The 20,078-nt window shown below is 38.4% G+C and overlaps 1 protein-coding gene across 1 annotated transcript in view; it reads right to left on the bottom strand.

Annotated features, from left to right (window-relative positions):
• Window positions 1–20,078, bottom strand: part of LOC137211235 (uncharacterized) — a 52,444-nt gene that overhangs the window by 30,581 nt on the left and 1,785 nt on the right. The window contains exons 2-4 of the mRNA XM_067713515.1: window positions 10,105–10,216; window positions 7,776–7,926; window positions 4,436–4,573 (exon numbers count right to left, since the gene is read on the bottom strand). Of these exons, the coding sequence (XP_067569616.1) occupies window positions 4,436–4,573; window positions 7,776–7,926; window positions 10,105–10,216 (401 nt within the window). The remainder of the gene's footprint in view (window positions 1–4,435; window positions 4,574–7,775; window positions 7,927–10,104; window positions 10,217–20,078) is intronic.

Below are 20,078 nucleotides of genomic sequence, written 5' to 3'. Positions count from 1 at the left end.
CAATTTCTATAACCTAACTATAGGACTTCTGGGTACGTTAAACTTTTGTCATAGGCCCAGTTCCCTATTTTCTTAGAAAATCCAATTTGCTCTGGGATTTCAAATATCACCGGCTCTTGTTTTTGTCACAACAAATGAAATATTTTATTCTTTAGATTCTTAAAAAGAAATTCAATGAATCTTTGCTCACTGCTAGCTTTTCTAGATCTCTCCCAATATCTCTTTGATCAAGCTTTTCCAGCCACTCTGGAATACTCCAGGGGTAATTAGAACTTCTTACCTTCTTTAGCCCAAAAGGAGCCAATTCATCACAAGCTGTCATGGATTCTGATTCTAAATTACCAAGAGCCCAATTACTAACAGAGGCAGGGAATCTTCTTTGCAAGTAAAGTGATTATTTCTTTGCAGATGCAGTAGCATTTCACTTTTTAATTATGTTCATTTCGATCAAATGTAAGAAAATTCTTCCTCATTTTATTTTCCTTCCAAAGAAAACGGTAAAAGAAACATTAATCCCAGAGTGATACAAGGCCAGAGCTGCAAGGGCCTTAGGCAGAGCTGGACAACTATCAATGGGTCTTGGCCATTTTACAGGGTCTTAGTGGCTCCTTAAACTCTAAAGGGGAAAAAAGGGACTAATTATTTGTGACATCACATACTTCACCTAAGGGCTTGCCAAACCTTCCAGCATCTGCTAAGTTGTGACCAGACAGCATAAGATGTTTAGATAAACATAGACTAGCGCAGAACAGAACAATTTTGTTTCTTGTGCAGGCAAAGAACAGAGCCACAGTGATGGGGATGAAGCAGTGTGTGCAGGTAAACATAAGCAACGAGGGAACAAATCTGTTTTTTCTCACTTAGGTGGTATTAACATGATTATGTGCTGTCAAATTTTGAGAGAAAAATAAACAAAAACAGTTTGGAAGAAGAAGGAGGACACTCTGGAGGATCTGAAGGAACATGAGGCCACCAAAGCTTACACAGATTTCCCAAGGCCTGAAAGACACCTGTCTGTCCACTTTGCTTTTAAACTTAAAGACTGGCCAGTTGTGGCTCCCGCAGCCTGTAGACCCGAGGCCTGCATCCTTATCTGCCCTTCCCCTCTCTCCACGTGGTCAGCAGACTGACATCCGTTCACTCGAGACATTCAAAGGTCAAGGTTTGCGCTCAGTGAGTATCTTCCAACGATCTGTGCTCCAGACAACAGTGACTACCCTTTGTCCTGGTATGAATGCAGTTGCTCACCGTTTTCCAAACACTTTCACACATATTTAAAGAAGAGTTTGGGAGCCCTCCAAGATTTTAAATTTCAGTTAAAAATGAAATTATATAGTAAGCTTTTGAAAAATTAAAACAACCACGTATGTGAGATTGTACCTCTGCCTTTACTGTAGGCTGTTTGCGATATTCATCCTGCCTTGCCATTCATGAAACAGATAGTCGTTGAGCACCTCCTAAGGGCAAGGCAGGATGCCAGGTGATGGAGGTGGAGAAACAGGGCTTGTTCCTTGCTCTGATGGGGAAGGCACGTAAGCAGATACCCTCGGCACAGGAAAACACAGAATGGAGGTGCTGTGATGGGATAAAAGGGTCACGCTTATAAGAACAAAGGAAAAGTGCATCCTTCCAATGCAGGAGACACAAACAAGGTCAGGAGGTTGGCAGGTGTCTTGAAGGAACTTCAGTCTTGCTGAGTGGGGGCAGAAACTCCAGGCTTACCCGACGTAGCATGGGCATATATGCTTGCCACATTCCAAGAACCAGAAACACAAGAAAGACGAAGCCAGACCAGACACCACAAAGCTGTGACCGTTGGGCTCAGAAGTCTGGGATTTTTATGAACCAAGGAGGAGCATGAAGGGGAAGTGATGGTTCAACTGGCTGTGCTGGTAGGGGCAGGTGGGGGCAGAGGAGGCTGCTGAAATGATCCGCTGAGGGATGACAGAGCTGGCTGTGGCAATGGGAATGGAAATAAGTGGAGATTCAAGAGATCTGGGGCCGGTACAAACCGCAGGGACTTGTAACCATCATATGAATGGATGAGGAAGGAGGCAAAATAGACTCTGAGCACTATTACATGTGAACACTCGGATGGCGTCCATGGACTGGCCGGCTTTTGCCAGTTGAAACATTTACTGTGTTTAAACAGTCACATCCTGCACTGAGCCCTTGTTTTAAGCTCTTCAAACATCCCTGAGGTAAGTGGGGGAGTTATTTCAATCCTCCTTTTTACAGATGAGAGAACCAAGACTGGCAAGGTTTAGCCCTAAGCAGGAAACGCAACTAACCCAACTAATTGGTGCAGAGCTGGGACGAAAGATCAGTATAGTCCTCATTACACAATCCAACGAAACATGAAGATAGCTCAAAACTGTCCTAGTGGCATGTTTCCAGCCTAAGTGGGACAAAGTTCATACAAGTTTATACCGTGAGCTGTGTTGTAAGGTGGTTTGTTGATAATGTCCATTCCAAAAGCCAACGGAAAGGTACCAGTATGCTGAATCATTAAAAACATGGATGTGCAGAACTCAAGTCTTACACCTTTCTGAACAAAATACCCTTCACAGATGCTAGTTTTAGACTCAAGTTTTCCCAGCATAAAGTTTTAAAAGAACAATCTGTCTAAAAAGCATGTAAAGAAATTCATTGACAAAGGTTTACATGTTTTAGGACTTTAATGTCCTTCACACGGTCAACATAAAACACTGACAATGGATGAACAGTAGGGGAAAAGACTCTTCAGCAAAGATCTTCCCAAGCTCACGGCATCACTGGTCAAACACCAGAAAGAGAACAGTCACGTGAAGAAACAGTAAGGGAATTTAACACAGATTTTTAGTTTAACAGCATAACTGAAAAACAAAACCAACCAACCAACCAACCAACCGTTCTTCTACCCACTGAAAGGAAAGTAAAAGTGAATCAGGGAGCTTCTAACTCTTGTGAAGCAGCTTAAAAAGGGAGAGGGGAGGGGGAATGGGAGGCACACAACTGTTGAGAACGTAACACTCTAATGCACAAGGTCAGGGATCCTAACAAATTCTCAAAGTCTCAACATATACCAACAAGAACCGTATTATTAGAAATATAAAGGCACAGAGATATAAATGCATAGAGATATAAACTATTTGGTATTAAAAACAGACCTTGCTATATAAACATATAGTAAGTCACTTTTATCGCTTTATGAGAATAACCGTATAAAGAAAGTCCAGAAGACCCCACTGCTGTCATCTTGCAAAGGATCAAAATTCAGCACCTATAGGGCCCCACCCACCCTCCATGCTGTGTGTCTGTTTGTCTCTAAAAACAACAACTTGCAATTTGCATATACTTAAACCCACAGGCAGCTTTGAATATGAGATCTAGGCAGAAAAAGTAGTAGCAAAGAGAACAGTAGCTAGAATTTGGTAGAAAAGCAACAGAAGACTTTTTAAAAGCTTCCAGTTCAAGTCAGAATTAAGGTTAAGTTTCAACAGCTTGGGATAGCTGTGGATGTTTTGCTGTTCTCTGGAAAAAGAAGAAAATCTATCATAAGTATGTTCATTCGAGAAAAATACTGTGTTTGTTTAGTTTTTTTTAGACATGCCCAAGTGACTTTCAATTTTGTACACCTTCAAGGGCAGAGTGTATATTGGTTAGGATGTGCTCATAGCTGGTGCATCTCCAAAAAATGCTTCATGAAGGCTGCCAGCTTCTGACATCTTCGATGGTGACAGCCTTATGCAGAGAGGCCCGAATCCCTCCCACGGACCCAGAAGAACCACCGATGCAGCCGTTAAGAACAGGAACATCTGGCTGATCATCAGGACGACCCTCCTTCCCGTCACCACCTCCTGCGAGAGTCACGGCACCTGAGGCCATCGTGTCCAACCTCCCACCTGAAAGCCCCCGCAGGTGGCCAGGAGTGTCACACATCTCAGTCATTAGAAAATTCCTTTCCAACGCAGTGAAGGACCGTCACGCTCACAGGTAACCTAGGTTAGCTCAACTCTTCGATGAGCCTGCCGTGCGAGGAGCAGGGAGCGGGCAGCTATTCTCATGCATGAGAACATACATTTTTCATGGAGCTGACAGATTTAACTACTGTCTCTGACGTTCGGGGGAGCAGCAGTGTCTGTTCTTACACTGAACAGGCTGTGCCAGCTGCACCAGAGATGGGATGGCACCCTTTGTGCTGTCAGAGCAGAGATTTTCAAAGGAAATTTTGACCAAAGCTCCTAGAAGGTGTGCCCCCCCCCATGCTCCCGGCCATGGAATCGCGCTAAGGGGCCTGTAAGCAGCAGCAGGAGCACCCCTGTAACAAACGGTCTTTCCCAACTAGTTACAATAACTGCTACTCCAGGATGGGCAGGCTCCTAGATGTGTCTCCTTCAGCGTCTGAAAACTAAACCAATTCTCTGACAAGCTTCTGGATGGGACATGTACTCACCTATGCCCTTTCAGGGAGATCATATTGAGTTCAAGAGCTTTGTCGAGAAATCTTTTTTCTAAAGCATCATCTCCTTTGGTGTTGCCAGTGTGGAATGGAATATTCATCTTGCTTCTATTCTGGGGCTCCACTGGGCATCTGAAAAACATGTTTCTTCTTCCAGCTATTTTTCTGCAATGTGCAACTGCCATTAACACAGCAACAGAAAAGTTTTAAAAACCATTTTCCAGATGCAAACAAGAGATTAAAAAAAAGATCTGTGACAGGACATTTATAATTTACTTAGGGACACCACTCTTGCATATGGAACAGTGACTTAACATTCCCTTATACAACTCAGACTTAATTTCCAAGAGCCTCAGTTTCCTCATCTGAATATTAGGAATAATAATAATATCTCCATTTCATACTAGTTATGACAGTTAGTGGTATAACATATATGAAGCTTCCAACCCATGGCAGCCACACAGCAATGTGAATGACCCTTTCTCTACAAGGCTGCAGAGAAAAAAAATAAGTTGGTCCGAATAGTGGTGGTAAGATTTAAAAATAATGAGCAGCAGCTTTCAAAGCACTTAAAACACTGTATTGTCCCAAGCTGTGTGACCTTGAACAAGTTACTAAATCTCTCTGTTGTGCCTCTCTGATGTGAGGACTAAATGGCCACAAATTCTCTGCAGCCCTCCCAGCAAGGGGTGGGGTCTTGTACTCCACACCTTTTGAATCTGGGCTGGCCTTGTGGACTTGCTTTGACCAAGAGACTGCAACAGGAGTGACGCTGTGCAACTTTCAAGCTGAGTCCTCAAGGGGCATGTGGCTTCTATACCTGCACTCTTAAAACATCACTGCCATGTAAGCAATCCCGAGCTAGCCTGCTGGAAATAACAGGCCCAGCCAACAGCTAGCCAGCAACAGCTGCCAGCTGCCAGATGAGGGGGGCCATTTAGACTCTAGGTGGATCACCAGATGACTTTGGTTGAATAAGTGATCTCAGATGAGACCAACAGAAGGAACCACCCCCACTGAGCCCAGCCCCACCTGTTGACTGAAAAGAATCCTGAGCCAAAGAAATGGCTGTGGTTTTAAGTCACTGTCTTGAAGTGTTCTATGATGCAAAAGTAGATAACTGATAGAATTCAGAACAGCGTCTGGAACACATTCAATGCTATGTAAATATCTACTGAAGTCAATAAATTTGTCTTTTCATTCTCCGCAACTTGCACAGGGCTCATACAGACTCTCAAAAATGAATGGGTCATGTTTCATCTAGGATACGTTAGGATTTGACTTCAGTTTCTGATTTGGAAAGTGAGCAAGCCAAAATTATCTTCCACTGACAACCAAAGGAGACTAACAGAAGAAGATCTGACATGCTATTCTGGATTACAAGGAAAATATGTAATAACTCTCTCCATTTTCTCAAGCACATCCTGTCTTATTATTCCACTTCTACAGGGTGGGATTCATTAAAAGTAATCAGCAAAAAAAGCAGTGTGAGGAAGCCCCCATTAAAAGCTATGCTCGCCCCTCAGGGCACACATATAATTCCTGTTAAAGTTAATAGGAGTCAAGTGCACGTCGACAGACAGAAGAGACGCAAGCAGGGAAACCAAATATCTGGTAATAGGCTTTGAGGCTGAATCCTGGGGCCCCCTTTTCACAGCTAGTAGGTATCCTGGTTGACATTTACATTAAAAATTTAGTGTCTAACCTCTTTGATTTTGTGCTGCCTCAGGCTCCCCGGGTGACAGTCCAATCATAGAGCTGGAGCAGCAAAAAGGACACGATTTAAGGGGAAAAAATATTAAAAGGGGGAAGAATTAGGAACCTGAATTTACAAAGAATCTGTATTTACAGGCATCCCCCCGCACATTTACCCATCCTACTGTGAACGCAGATGGTATCATCACAGCAACAGTGTCATAACAACTAGAAATTGAAGATTAAATTTGCACGGTGCCCGAGAGTGTCCCTGCTGTGGGGCTGAGGGAAGGAAGAAAAAGATGAAGGGGAATCAGCTGCTCCCAACCTAGCAAGACGGCTGTGGAGGGAATTCAAATTCCACAGGACAAGCGCTGTGGAAGCACAGAGCTGAGCAAGTACCTCTGCCTGAGGGAAGATTGATGGTTTCAGAGGAAGGGAGGTGGGAGGGGTCAGGACAGGGGGAGACAAAGGAATGGCATCTGGCAGAGAGCTGTCTCTGCCAAGGCACGGGGGACACCAGCAAGTTCTCTGCAGCACCTGGGGTGCTGGGTGCCTGGCTGGGGGCAGGACTGCAGACCGCAGAGGGCCCTGCGGACACGCTCTCCTGGAAACTGGATCGATTGGATCCTGGAGCAACAAGGAGCAATCAGGTCTGCACAACAAGGAGTTGTGCGTTTTAGAAAAAGCACTAGGACACAGGGGCTGGAGGGTGGGGACACTGGGGGAGAGGCCTGCTAGAAAGCTCCCACAAAGAACTTTCTAGGTCAACAGAATTAGGGCTCGTGACCAAGACAGGGACACTGGGGAGTTTCAAGCTTGGGCAGTAAATGCAAATGCCAATAGGGACCCAACGGTCATATAAATGAGTATAACAGGCCCAACATGACAGACTCAGCACAAACTCCCTACGTTACCTGTTAACTGTGAGGGCCCGTTCTTTACTTCCACAGAGAAACAGTCTCCCTTTTCCTTGAAACACACGGCCCTCCCAGTCTGTTTCTCCCACTTTCAGAGACACGGGGATTATGAAATAAGACATCTGGATTTAAATCATCTTCCCATGTTCCAGTAAGGGCTCAAATTGTGTGTTTTAAAACCTGTGAGCCACGCCGGGCACTGCCGTGGGCTGTGCTGGGCCACTGCTCCCAGGCGTTATCACTAAATCCCAGAGCAAGGGCAGCGCCTGTGGCCTGAATGAGTTGGGGGGCAGGGAGAAGGTGCCAGGCTGACAGAGCGCTGGCAGGGGGCCGGGTGGGTGTGGGAGCAGCAGGTAATCCTGGGACTACAAAGCTTCCAGGCCAGAGTCTGAGCAGCGCTCCCCAGGGAGTCTATCAGGGAAGCTGATAAGGATGGTTGTGACTGGAAAAGCAGTGCCACAGTCAGTCCTAGAAATTTAGGAAATCCTGAACTAACAGGGCTACACGGGTTTCTTGACTCAACTTCCTAGAGCGTCTCAAGAGCTCCGGTGAATCGTGAACTCCCAAGACGATAATTCATACAGGAACAGAGTTTTCCCCAAATGCTTGTGGCTTAAAAACCCACTGCATCTCTGGGATGAGTATCCTAGAATGCCCACTGAGAAACCCCGGGACTCCCCTAGGTACCAGAGGGGTGTGTGTGAGGGGAAAGGCACCACCTCAGCGCGAAACAGCATCTCACAAAGGTGGTGAGGGTTAGGAGGGCGCAAGAAAACCGCAGGCAGTTGGCAAGCGATGACAAGACGCTCGTTTCAGTGGTGTCTGCTCCAAAAGACAAACCAGAAACAGGAAGGGCGCGAAGAGTGCATCCTGTGGTGAGAGAAGCCCGCAAAAGAGTCACTAGGCCTCTCCTGACTGCCTAACTTTTAAATAAAAAATTAAATTTGCACACGATTAGGAAAACTAGAGTAAAAATATAAAGATCTATTCCCTTCCATAGAGGTGGTTGCCCTTAACAGCCTTTTGTGCATTTTCAGGATCAGATACACAAATGTGTATACGTGTATATATGCGTGTTTCCATATGTACATATATACATATATAGTATTTACAAATACAAACACTGTGGGTTTCTAACTGGAATAATAGACATGTCCTTTTCTACACCTGCTCTTTTTCCTTTTGACCTGATGACGTATCATGTCATCTTCCCAGTTTGCTCACAGACCTTCCCTGTTCTCCACACACACCTTACTCCATACCACCGATGGATCCTAATTTCCTTCATCAGACCCCTCCTGAAGGACATCCGGGTTGTCTCTAGATTTTCCCCATTACATAAGTATCCCTCATTGGACTTGCGGGTGCCTGATTTTATGCACACTTCTGTGCAAGGCAGAGTACTGGCAGAGGGCAGGTGCCTAGAAGTAAAAGTCTTTGGACAAAGAGCAAGAGAGTTTTGAACTTTGATGGACGCTGCAAACCTCGCTCCAAAATTGAACACTTTTATTATACTTAACATAGGCAAAGTGTGCTTGTTCCCTTGTCTACACCAGATGTTATCAGTCTTTAGAATTTCTGCCCATCAGAGGGGAAGAAAATCCCATGGTTTTAATCTGCATTTCCTAAAGAAGTTGGTCTCTCTTCATTTGTCTAGTAGCCAGCTGTGCTTCTTCTGAGTTGTTTGCTCATACAGGTAGAAACCAGCCCCTGCCTTTTTAAAATTTGGTTATCCTTTTTCATTTATTTGTGGGTTCTTCTCTATATCAACAGTAACCTTTCTATGTTAATACACTACCAAACTTTTGTGTCTGTCTTATGTTTTGTTTACGTCTTGAACTGTAGAAAAGTTTTAAATTTTCATGTAATTAAATATCTTTTACTTTATGGCTTCTGAGTTTTTTGGCTTACTTAGGAAGGCTTCTGTACTCCCTACACTTACACCGAAATTCTCTCCTGTATTTTATATTTGCTTCTTGCATTTAGTTGCATTTACACCTTTTCGACTGACTAGAATTTGTGTATGCTGTGATGCAAATATCTAATTTCTGTTTAAATGAATTATCAATGCTTCAATCAGTCAATTAGACAAAACGTCAAGTTAGACTGTAAAACTGTCTAAGTTAAAATACAATTCTCAAGTAAACAGGGACCAGTTTCTGGACTTTTCCACCAATCCGTCTTTCCCTCTGTCAGTGGCTTTATATGTTAATAGATCATATGTTAACATTATATTTTATTAATGTTAACATATATGTTTAAAATGATTCATCTATCCTTTTGCACTAACTTTTTCAGGTGAACACTGAACTGACTTCTAGATATTTACTAATTTTTGTGACTATTGCGAATGGGATCTTTCCTTGTTTTTTAGTGTTATTTCTGGAGAATGGGAAAGTAACTGACTTTTACATATTTAGACATAACTGATCACAATTCTGAACATGATCATATCTAGTTTTTTCACTGATTCCTGCATTTGGAAAAAGCAGTCATTATCATCTGTGATTTTTGTTGTTTCCTTAGTAAAGGCTCTGGAACCGGCCTCCCCCTGACTCTCCCCATGTTCTTTTTCTGCCGGATCCCACTTCCCCGCTGCACCTGACCCTAACCTGTCTGCACTGCTGTAAAACACTGTCTGCCCACAGGGTTGTGATGACAATAAAATGTATTCATATCTGTAAAGCGCCAAGGGCTCTGCCTAATTTATTTTATTCTGGGGCTGTCATTAGACACATCACATGCATCCCTCTCTTTCCTAAGGCCTGGACCCCACATGAAAGGGAGAAAAGGTGACCTCGTATCTGGATATGGATTTTGTCACTTCAAGAGCTTTATCAGATTAAAATTAATATCTAATACATATTAAACACTATTTGTCAGGAACATCCTAGGTGCGTTCCATAAGAAACACAAGTAATATTGACAGCTAACCGTTAAGGAAATAATTAACCATTAAGGAATAACCATTAAGGCTGTTTTAATTTTAGCACACCGGATATATAAGGGGGATAAGTTCTAGTAGCATTAAAAATTAGAAAGAGTTACCAATTCTAATAGTACCTTTTCCTTTTCGACCACTTCCCAAAATTATAGTTCTCTTTTTCTGTCTAGCAGCTTTGCATGGTTCCTTCACCGATGGAGAAGTTATCCACTGGTACTGAGAAAGCAATGATAAATATGCCATTTACGTTACAGGTAATTTAGGAGGGTTTGATCTTCATTGGAAATTAAGATATTTTAAGTTAATAAAAGGTCAATCTGCATTTCTGGGAAGCTAAATTAAAGCATCACACAACATTTTCAAAACCAGAAAAGCCATTTCATTTGAGTAAAAACTTAGTTTTAAGATGGCAGAAAGTACCTTGATAATTTTCTTTTAAGAAGGAAAGAAAAACAAGCCATTAAAGAGAAATTCTTCCGAGAGAATTAAAACATGTGATATACCTCTGACTTGGCACTCCTTCCATTCTGGAGACCTTTTTTGATAACTGTTTTCATCACAGAATGATTTAAAGTAAAATAAATTGAAATTAGAGTAATTATTTCTCAATGAGTGGCTATTTCCATTTAAAACCAAAAGCCAACTAATTATTGCTTTTCCCATAAAATTAAATATGAAATCTACATTATGTAATTGTACACTTATTTCCCCCTTTGTGTATTCTAACTTCTTCCTCAGAAACCTAAGATGCCATCTTGCAGACTGCCCACAGTGGCTACAATTTTGGCAGCAGCAAAGGACAACTTTAAACATTTTGCACCTAAGGTGGCTTTGGATACCTCTGGATAGAAAGTACAGTCTGAGCCATTTTACAAAATGTGTGGCCATTTTACAAAACAGCTTGACAGTTCCTGCAAGTGTTAAACATAGAGTTACCCTATGATCCAGCAGTTCCACTACTAAATCTATACCTAAGGGAAATAAAAACTTATGTCTGCACAAAAGCTTGTACGTGAATGTTCATAGAAGCATATTTCTGAAAACAAAAGGTGGAAAAAATTCAAATGTCAATCTGACAAATGAATAAACAAAATGTGGAATATCCGTACAATAGAATAACATTCAGCTATAAAAAGGTTTGAAATATTGATCCATGTTACAACATGGATGAACCATGAAAGCATTATGTAAAGAAAAGCAGCCACTCTCAAAAGATCACATATTGTATGGTCCCATTTATATGAAATGCCCATAATTGCAAATCTGTAGAGACAGAAAGGAGATTAGTGGTTGCCTAGAGCTGAGAGGGTTGACAGAATCAAAAAACATTGTTAATGTGTAATGGGTTTCTTTATGAGGGGACAGAAATCTAAAGTTGGATTGTTGTGATGGTTACACACGTCTTTTAGTGGTTGCACTAAGAACCACTGAATTGTATACATTAAAGGGTTAAATTATGGTATGTAAATTACATCCTAATAAAGCTGTTAAAATTATAATTTTATATTTATAAATTTGAAAATTCATCCAAAATGACAAATTCTTAAAACATGCAACCTAACAAGAATAACCCAAGAAAAGAAACATCTAAAAAATCTATATCTACTTAAAAACTTGTTTGTATAATGAAGTACCTTTACAGAAAATGATTTCCAGGGATAAATGGCTTTCCAAGTAAATTCTTCCAAATATTTAGGGAAGAAATATTGGTAATCTTACATAAAATCCTTCCAGGAAACATAAAATAATATATTGCTCAAAAATTTTATAAGGCCAACATAAGCTTCAGATCAAAACTAAAAAGAATATTACAAGAATAGAATCATAGGCCAGTTTCTCTTTTGAACATGTATGCAAAATTTGTAAACAAAAGCACAAACTGTATCCATGGTATGTAAAACAGTAATATATCACAATCAAAGTGGCTTTATTCTAGTAATGCAAGGTTGGTTTAATGTTCCCACATAAAACTGATCCCAGGAATGAATTAGAGTGGGAAAAAAGTCATTTCAAAAAGAAGTCTTGGGAATTCCCTGGTGGTCCAGTGGTTAGGACTTGGCGCTTTCACTGCTGGGGGCCTGGGGTTCAATCCCTGGTCAGGGAACTAAGATCCTGCAAGGCATGAGGTAGGGCCCCCCCCAAAAAAAGAAGTTTTAACCAGGAGAAGCACAAGAGTGAATAAAAATAACAGATACACCTTATGAAAAGTAGGAGAAGATTATGGAATATTTGAAACTTTAAAAAAAAACAGAAATTGCTAAAGATTCAAGAGGATGTGACAAATGATGTACATAGGGAAAAAATAAAATAAAATAAAATATACAAATGATGGGAGCCCAAACATCCAGATACCCAAGTCCCATCTCTGAAAATCCTCATTCAATGGGTTCTGGATTTCCTCTATGTTTAAAAACCTACAGGTGATTCTGACAAGATTCATAGACAATGTAAAGCTTCTGATTTACAGGGAATAATACCATATTATTTTGTTATTTTATAGTTATATTAACAGGTTGTACTATTCACAGATAAGTCTGATGTCAAAATGCACTCCCCACTAGGGATAAAAAAGGAACTAGTACTCTCTACTGCTACTTGGTGGCAGCATGCATATACTGCAATGGCAATTATTGTAGGAATCCAAATTAATGGAACATTTTAGAATTGGAAGACTACGTAGAAGTCACCTAGTCAAGCTTCCAACTATTATAGTTGTGAAAACTAAGGCCCATATAAATGAAATGATTTATCTCCAAAGAGGGTTAGTGAAAGAGTATGAAATAAAAAATACCTCTGAACTTTTAATTCAGTGCTATTTTTATTAATCTCACTATTAGCTCAAACTTCAGTGTGACAGATTTGAGATTGAATTCTTGCTTGAACTTAGTGGTTGCATGCCTTTTAGTAAGTTACTAAAACACTTAACTTCACTTTTCACATATGTAAAATGGTGAGCCTTGACTGATATAGAGTATGAGATAGCCTAGCACTGTTTTTAACACAAACAAGTACTTAAATTTTTTTGCCTTTCATCCCTATTAGACAACCTCTATTTTCTTAAGAATAAAAGTGTCTTTCAGCTAGCAAAACACCCCAGAGCTGACCACATTCTGGCAAGAGATATAGGATTCTTTTCCTTACTGGGGGGTTCTTTATACCTGATATTTGAGCTGCACTGAAACATGAACTTCTCTTGTTTATACTGTATTAATGGACTTGATAGATGAATTTTAAAAAGTAATATGCAGGAATTAAGCTGCATGACTCTCAAGAAATATAATTCGATAGTGGTGGCTAGAATGATAAACAGTGTTTGGATAGGGAGTCCATATTGGATATGAACAACCTGTACTCCCATTCGTCTATTAAGAATAAATAGAATCCTTTAAAAATCTGTTTTAAAGGACAGTTATTTTCTTCTACCTCATTTAAGTTACCTCAAGAAAAAGACAATATCTCCTGAATCCTTGTTTAAAAGGCTTTTAATATAAAGCAAATAATTTTTTGCAACATTTCCCAAACTTTTCATTATCAAGTTAGCTGAGGCTTCTCAAAGATTATCATTTCACAACAATATTTCCATCTTCACCTTCTTTAAATGAATTGGCCTCATAGATGTGCCATTAAAACAGAGCTTCACCCTCAACATATTTTAAAGTTTGTATTCAAACAGTATGAAGAAAACAGGATCAGGGAATTCAGCCATAAAAGTGAATGGATTACTGATACATGTTACATCATGGATGCAACTAAGTGAAAGAAATCAGACACGAAAGGCCACATATTGTATGGTTCCATTTATACGAAATGTCCAACAGTGGCAAATCCATACACATGGAAAATATTATACGTTAGTGGTTGCCAGGGATTTGGAAGAGACGGAAATAGGGAATGACTGCTTAAAATGGTTGTAGGTTTTCTTTTGGGGTGATGAAAATGTTTTGCAACTAGGCAGTGGTGACAGTTTCATAGCATTGTGACAGTACTAAATTCCACTGAATGGTACAGTGAATTGTAAAATGATCAAAATGGTGAATTTTATGTTATGTTCATTTTACTACAATAAAAAGGAGAAAGAAATAGGGAAAGACTTTGAGTTTGGGAAAGTAAGGTGAACTGGTCAAGAAAAAGACAGCTCTACTATTCAGTTTTCTCTCAGCTCTCCCAGTGCATTAATCCTCAGCAAAAAGTAGCGTGAACTTGTAGATGACAGTCATTCAACAGTGTCCAGGGAAAAGTAAATAAAATAAAACCCAACTCTTCTTCTTTAGCACATCTATGAAATGTTAACTTGCTGCTCAGCCACGTGGACATTCATGAGGACGTTTCACTTTAGGTGTCCTCTACTCCAGTACTTTACTCACAGCTCATTCACACATGTATGCAACAGCATTTCTTAATTTAATGGACTCTGCAGTGCTGGTTGTGATCAGTCTCATGAAAAGAAAAGGGAAGGAGGAAAAAGCCTCCACATTGGCTTGGTGGTCTTGGGATGAAATGGATGCAGAAGACAGTTTGATTGTCAAACTGGAAACTTTTATTTTCCTTTTCCTCTTCTTTTTATCTTTCCTATAAGGTCTTCTGTCCACTTCCCACCGCCTTCTTTCAAACAGGAAAGACACTAATTAGCTGCTGGATTTTTTTTTGTTAAAACAACTATTGTTTTAGATTTCTTGTTGTCCGCTGAATGTTATTGTTTTTACTGCCAAATGAGCTCCGGTGGTTGATGTAGGGGGTCGCTTGGGAACTTAACTTTTTCCAGTTTAAGTGGAAAAGTTTTTTTGTTTGAATTGGCTTTTACTGGGTGCTTCAAGATTTGCTCTTAGCTCTTTGATGGGGGACTGAGTAGCACTATGTTTCCTTTGAGGTCCCAGTAAATAAAGGATCCCATGTCCTCCTGGGCACTTTATCTTGATTTTGCTGTGTGTGCTCTCTAATAGCCAGATGCAGATTCCAGGAAAATGACATATAAATGAATATAAATAATCTAATAGTTTTAGAATTTGCTTTGGCCATACTCCTGGTCTCATTCTACTTCTTGTAGCAGATGGCTTTAAAGAGCATTAGCTATGTATATATTAAATATAATATACATATACCAATATTAAATATTATATTGGTGTATAAATGTAATATATTACTGTTTAGTGTATAACAATTATGTTTTATATTAACATGTATATTTGCATAGCATATATTGTACACAAAATATATGACTAATGCAATATATTTATATGTTTAATATGTTCATTCTATTAATATATCATGCAATATTGATTATAAAACAATTACATCATAATATATAAATATGTAATTATTATTATCTGATATAATACATTATATTTAAAGTATTCTATATAACACAATACATAATGTATTATTATAAGACAAGTATATTACATAAATATAATACTTATATAAAGTATATATATTTTAATTACACATACAAGTATGTATAACTATTTATAATTTTATTTATGTAGGAATCTTTTCGTAACAATTGATGTAAAAATATGCAATAATTTAAATCAAATGGGCCATAATCTCACTACCTACACATAACTACTTTTAAAATCTTGAACCCTGTCTAAATCATGCTTACATATCGCTCAACCTGTTTTTCTACACATGCACATATATACACATTTATACACAATATATATGTATACTACCCGTTTTCAGTTCAATGTATATAAATATATGATATATATAATTATATTCCTGTGTATGTATACAAATATAAATCAAAGGTATGTGTAGGGCTTCCCTGGTGGCGCGGTGGTAGAGAGTCCACCTGCCGATGCAGTGGACACGGGTTCGTGCCCCGGTCCGGGAAGATCCCACATGCTGCGGAGCGGCTGGGTCCGTGAGCCATGGCGGCTGAGCCTGCGCGTCCGGAGCCTGTGCTCCGCAACGGGAGAGGCCACAGCAGTGAGAGGCCCAGGTACAGAAAAGAAAAAAAAAAAAAAAAAAAGGTATGTGTATAGGTATGTATTTCACATATTTATATAAATATATCATATAATGTATGTGTATATAAATACATGATTATATACATACATATACACAAATAGACTTAAACAAAAGAGACCTAAATAAACAGTTCTCGAAAAATAAAACTAGTTATGTCTCACTGTTTCAATAACAGATTATAGTTTTCTACTGTATGTGCTTCTGTAATTGTTATGAACAATTCCCATTTGTTGAATGTTAAGTTGTTTTAATTTTTTGCCATTATTAATGAAGCTCTGAAGAATATGGTGGGCAAAATTACTTGAAAAACTCTCCTAAAAGAAAAGAGTTAGGTATGCTAGGTTAAATGTAAACAACTTATTTTTAAGTGCAAGTCTTTTTTTTGAAGTGTGCAGTAAAAATTTCCAGGACCCATGAAAGAAGGGGGGGGGACATTTGTGAGAGTTATAGCTATATTAAGAGTGGATTGAAGATCTTGATAGCCTAGAACAGAAGCTGGCAATCCTGTTTTTATGGAGCCAAATGGCAAATATTTTAGGCTTTGTGGATCAAAGAGGCAAAATTGAGCATATTATTTAGGTACTTAAGTAACCATTTAAAATATTACCAGTTAAAATGTGAAAATTATTCATAGCTCATAGGCCATAAAAAATAGGCAGCTGTCTGGATTTGGAATAAAGGCCATAGTTTAATGACACACCTGACCTGACATAGAGACTTGTTGTTAAAATGGCCATGACCACATGGGAGGCAGGAGATAAGACTCCATCCCTACTAGATGGGAAGTTAGAACTAAATCTATCTATCCCTGGCTTCACCTTTAATGAAAGGGTGTGCCAGTAAAAAATGTATCTGCTGGCAAAGGGAGACTAAGCCCAGATTCTCTTGGCCTCTGCTCTGGGTAGGAAACAGGTAGGAAATCTTGAGAATTCTGAACCCCAGATCTGTGTTCACAGTGTTTGTGTTGCAAATTTATTTGTGGTCTTGCAAACAGAAGGTAAGAAATTACCTTAAAATGCTCCCAGATCGGTGGTATTCCAAACACAGAACTAAACACTCTCTGGAGAAGTAGACCTTCAACCCAGGCCTATAGCCTTCCCACAGAAAAAGTTTAGCTAAACATGAGCTCATGATCTAAATTTACACAATAATGAAGAAATCAGCTACAATGGGAGAGAATCAGCAAAAACAATCAATACCAGAATTAGATTCCCAAGGCCATCCATTGAATGTTGGAATGATCAGGTGCAAGGCAGAAAATATACATAAAACTAGAACTGAAAAAAGGAACAGGGATGTTTTAAAAGACTGGGTAGGATCTTTAAAATATTTTTAAAGTCCATGTCATTGATAAAGCTAAAAACTCAAAGGTTGTGTAAAACAGCAGATTAATCATGGAGAAGAGTGAAATTATGCTGTTTTTAAAAATATGGCAAATCAGATTTTCTGCCTAATTATATAAGTACATTTCTCTTAAAAAATACACATATTTTAAAGACTTATTGGCTGTAAAATAACTAAAGGATATTTCAGAGGGCTTCTCTCCAAAGAAAAGTGTGAAGTAGCAAAACACAGAAAGTCGAGGGGAAAAAATGTCAATATATACATTGCTATAGGGTGAAGTAAACCTTAGGCCAGCAACAATGTGGAGGAGCTGACCCTTAGATGCTTACAACTAAGCTGGAATCTTCAAAAGTTCAACTATTTATAACTAAAAAGATTTCTTAAAATTAATAACCAAGTGTTTTAATTGACATCAGAAGAGCAAAACAATAAACCCTCAGAACATAGAAAAAATAGATAATAAAGATATGAGCAGAACTTAATAAAACAGAAAAAAGTATAAAATTGAGGTGATTTAGTAAGTCAAAAAATATTCTTTGAAAGTATTTTAAAAACACACTTTGATTAAGCAAAACAAAAACAAAAGTAAATAATACACAGAAAGAATCAGGACAATGTTATAGCAGAGAACATATGAAATGCCAGTAAATTTGAACATTTATGTAAAGTGGACAATTTCCTGGCTCCTAGAGTTTACCAAAACTGACACAGAAGAAATATATAGCTGGAGTTCTTTCACCAGTAAAGGAATTAAGTCAATAGTTTACAATCTTTCACCAAGAAAATAACAGACCCACCCAGATCGTTTGGGTGGGGAATTCTATCAAACTTCTATTAAACAGATAACATCAGTAGTAATAAAGAAAAACTTCTAGAGAGTAGCAAAGGAAGAATGCTCCTTTATTTATCTTATGAAGTCTATATAATCCTAATACTGACAATAGATTAGGACTGTAAAGAAAAATAAATTTACAGGTCAAATTTACTTGTAAGTATAAAAGCAAAAATTTTGATCTACGATATTAGCTACCCAAGTTCACTAGAGTAAGAAAAAGCATGAGCAAGTTAGGTCATCCAATGAATGAAAAGGTAGTTTAATGTCAAGAATATATATCAATAGATTGAAAACACCACATTTTCTTTCTTTCATCTGTCTCTTTAAAAAATTGATAAGTACTTATATTGATCTCTCTTGTACTAGGCACTGTGCTAAGTCACTTACATATTTACTTCTTTAAGCCTTCTATTATCCCTGGGGGAAGGTTCTATTTTCCTTCCATTTCTTAGGTAAGACTTTAACCCCCAGAAAAGTAAAGTAACATTTGCAAGTTTCTGTGAATGGTCAGTGATGGGACCAGTACAGGAACATCCAAAGTCTGCGCTTGGAAACAGTGCCCTATATTGACACTCACATTACAGATGAAAGGAAAGGAAGCATGCACTTACCATATAGATTAAATCTCACATTACACGTTAAAGGAAAGGAACCATGCACTTACATTATAGATTAATACCCACATAACAGGTTAAAGGAGAAAAAAGCATGTGCTTCTCTCAAAAGTTGTAAAGAAAGCATATCTATTTCTAACTATATTTCCCAATTTCTTTTGCTTATTTTCTGACCTTTGTAGTGCATTCTGCCGTGAAGAAAATTTTAATTCTTATATAATTAAATGTATCCTTTTTTTCTTTGAATCTTAGTAAGGTGATCCTCATGAATAATTTATTTCAAGTCTACCAGGTTTCTGATACATTTACAGTTTCATTATTTTTTTACTTTTAACTAGTTGCTGTATCTAGAATGTAGTAATGATAGCCATATTTTCCCACTTTTGTTGAATAAGTTTTGCTACTGACCCAAAATGTCCATTTTATTTTAATCTCAAATCCCTTATGCTCTTGCCTCTAATTTTAAGATGTTTCCTATCCCACTGGTTGTTTTGTCTATCTGAAACAAAATGCTACCTTAATTATAATGTAATTATAATATAATAAATGTAATTAGTAAACATAATACCATATATAATAAATAGCATAATATAAAATAACAAAATATAATTTACCATATAACAAGGTCAAAAGAGAACAAAACTATACAATCACTTGAAATATCCCCCAAAGATATTTTATAAAATTCAATATTCATTTCTAATTTAAATGAAATAGTAAAATAGGGATTGATGAATGCTTCCATAGTAAGACGAAATTATATATCTAAAAGAGAAAGAGGTAAATGATAAACTTTAGTAACACTGGCAATAAATATAGGACAAGATGAAGATGCCTGATATAATCTTAAAGAAAAAGTATTATGTAACATTGTCTTTGCAGCACTGATGAGTTCAGTGAAAAGAAAATCTAATAGAAAAGAGTATCTCGTTCTGCTTAATGTCTGTACACTTGTCCATTGCATGAACATAACAGCTTATTTAACCAATATGTTACTGATCTGTATCTGGATTTCTAGGTTTTCATGGAATTTTATTATGCACAATTGTTACAAACTCTAGGACTTTCTCTTAGGTTTATATCTTTTGAAAGAAACAGTATCTCCGTAGATGGGTTATGTGGGCTGGCTGCTAGCAGACTATGGCTACTTCTCAGTTCTTCCCTTTACATTCCTAGTCAATGTGAAAACGGAAGGCAAGAAGGTCTTCTGTTTAGAGACTCTAAAGATAGGTCTTGGTGATAAAGCCTTGGTGGTAAAGGCTAAAAATATCAACCCAGAACAAGTGTTTTTCTAGCTGTAACTATGTGTGAT

Source organism: Pseudorca crassidens, chromosome 18, assembly GCF_039906515.1.
Source record: "Pseudorca crassidens isolate mPseCra1 chromosome 18, mPseCra1.hap1, whole genome shotgun sequence".
NCBI classification, from domain to species: Eukaryota; Metazoa; Chordata; class Mammalia; order Artiodactyla; family Delphinidae; genus Pseudorca; species Pseudorca crassidens.
This window is presented reverse-complemented; position numbering and strand designations above follow the sequence as displayed.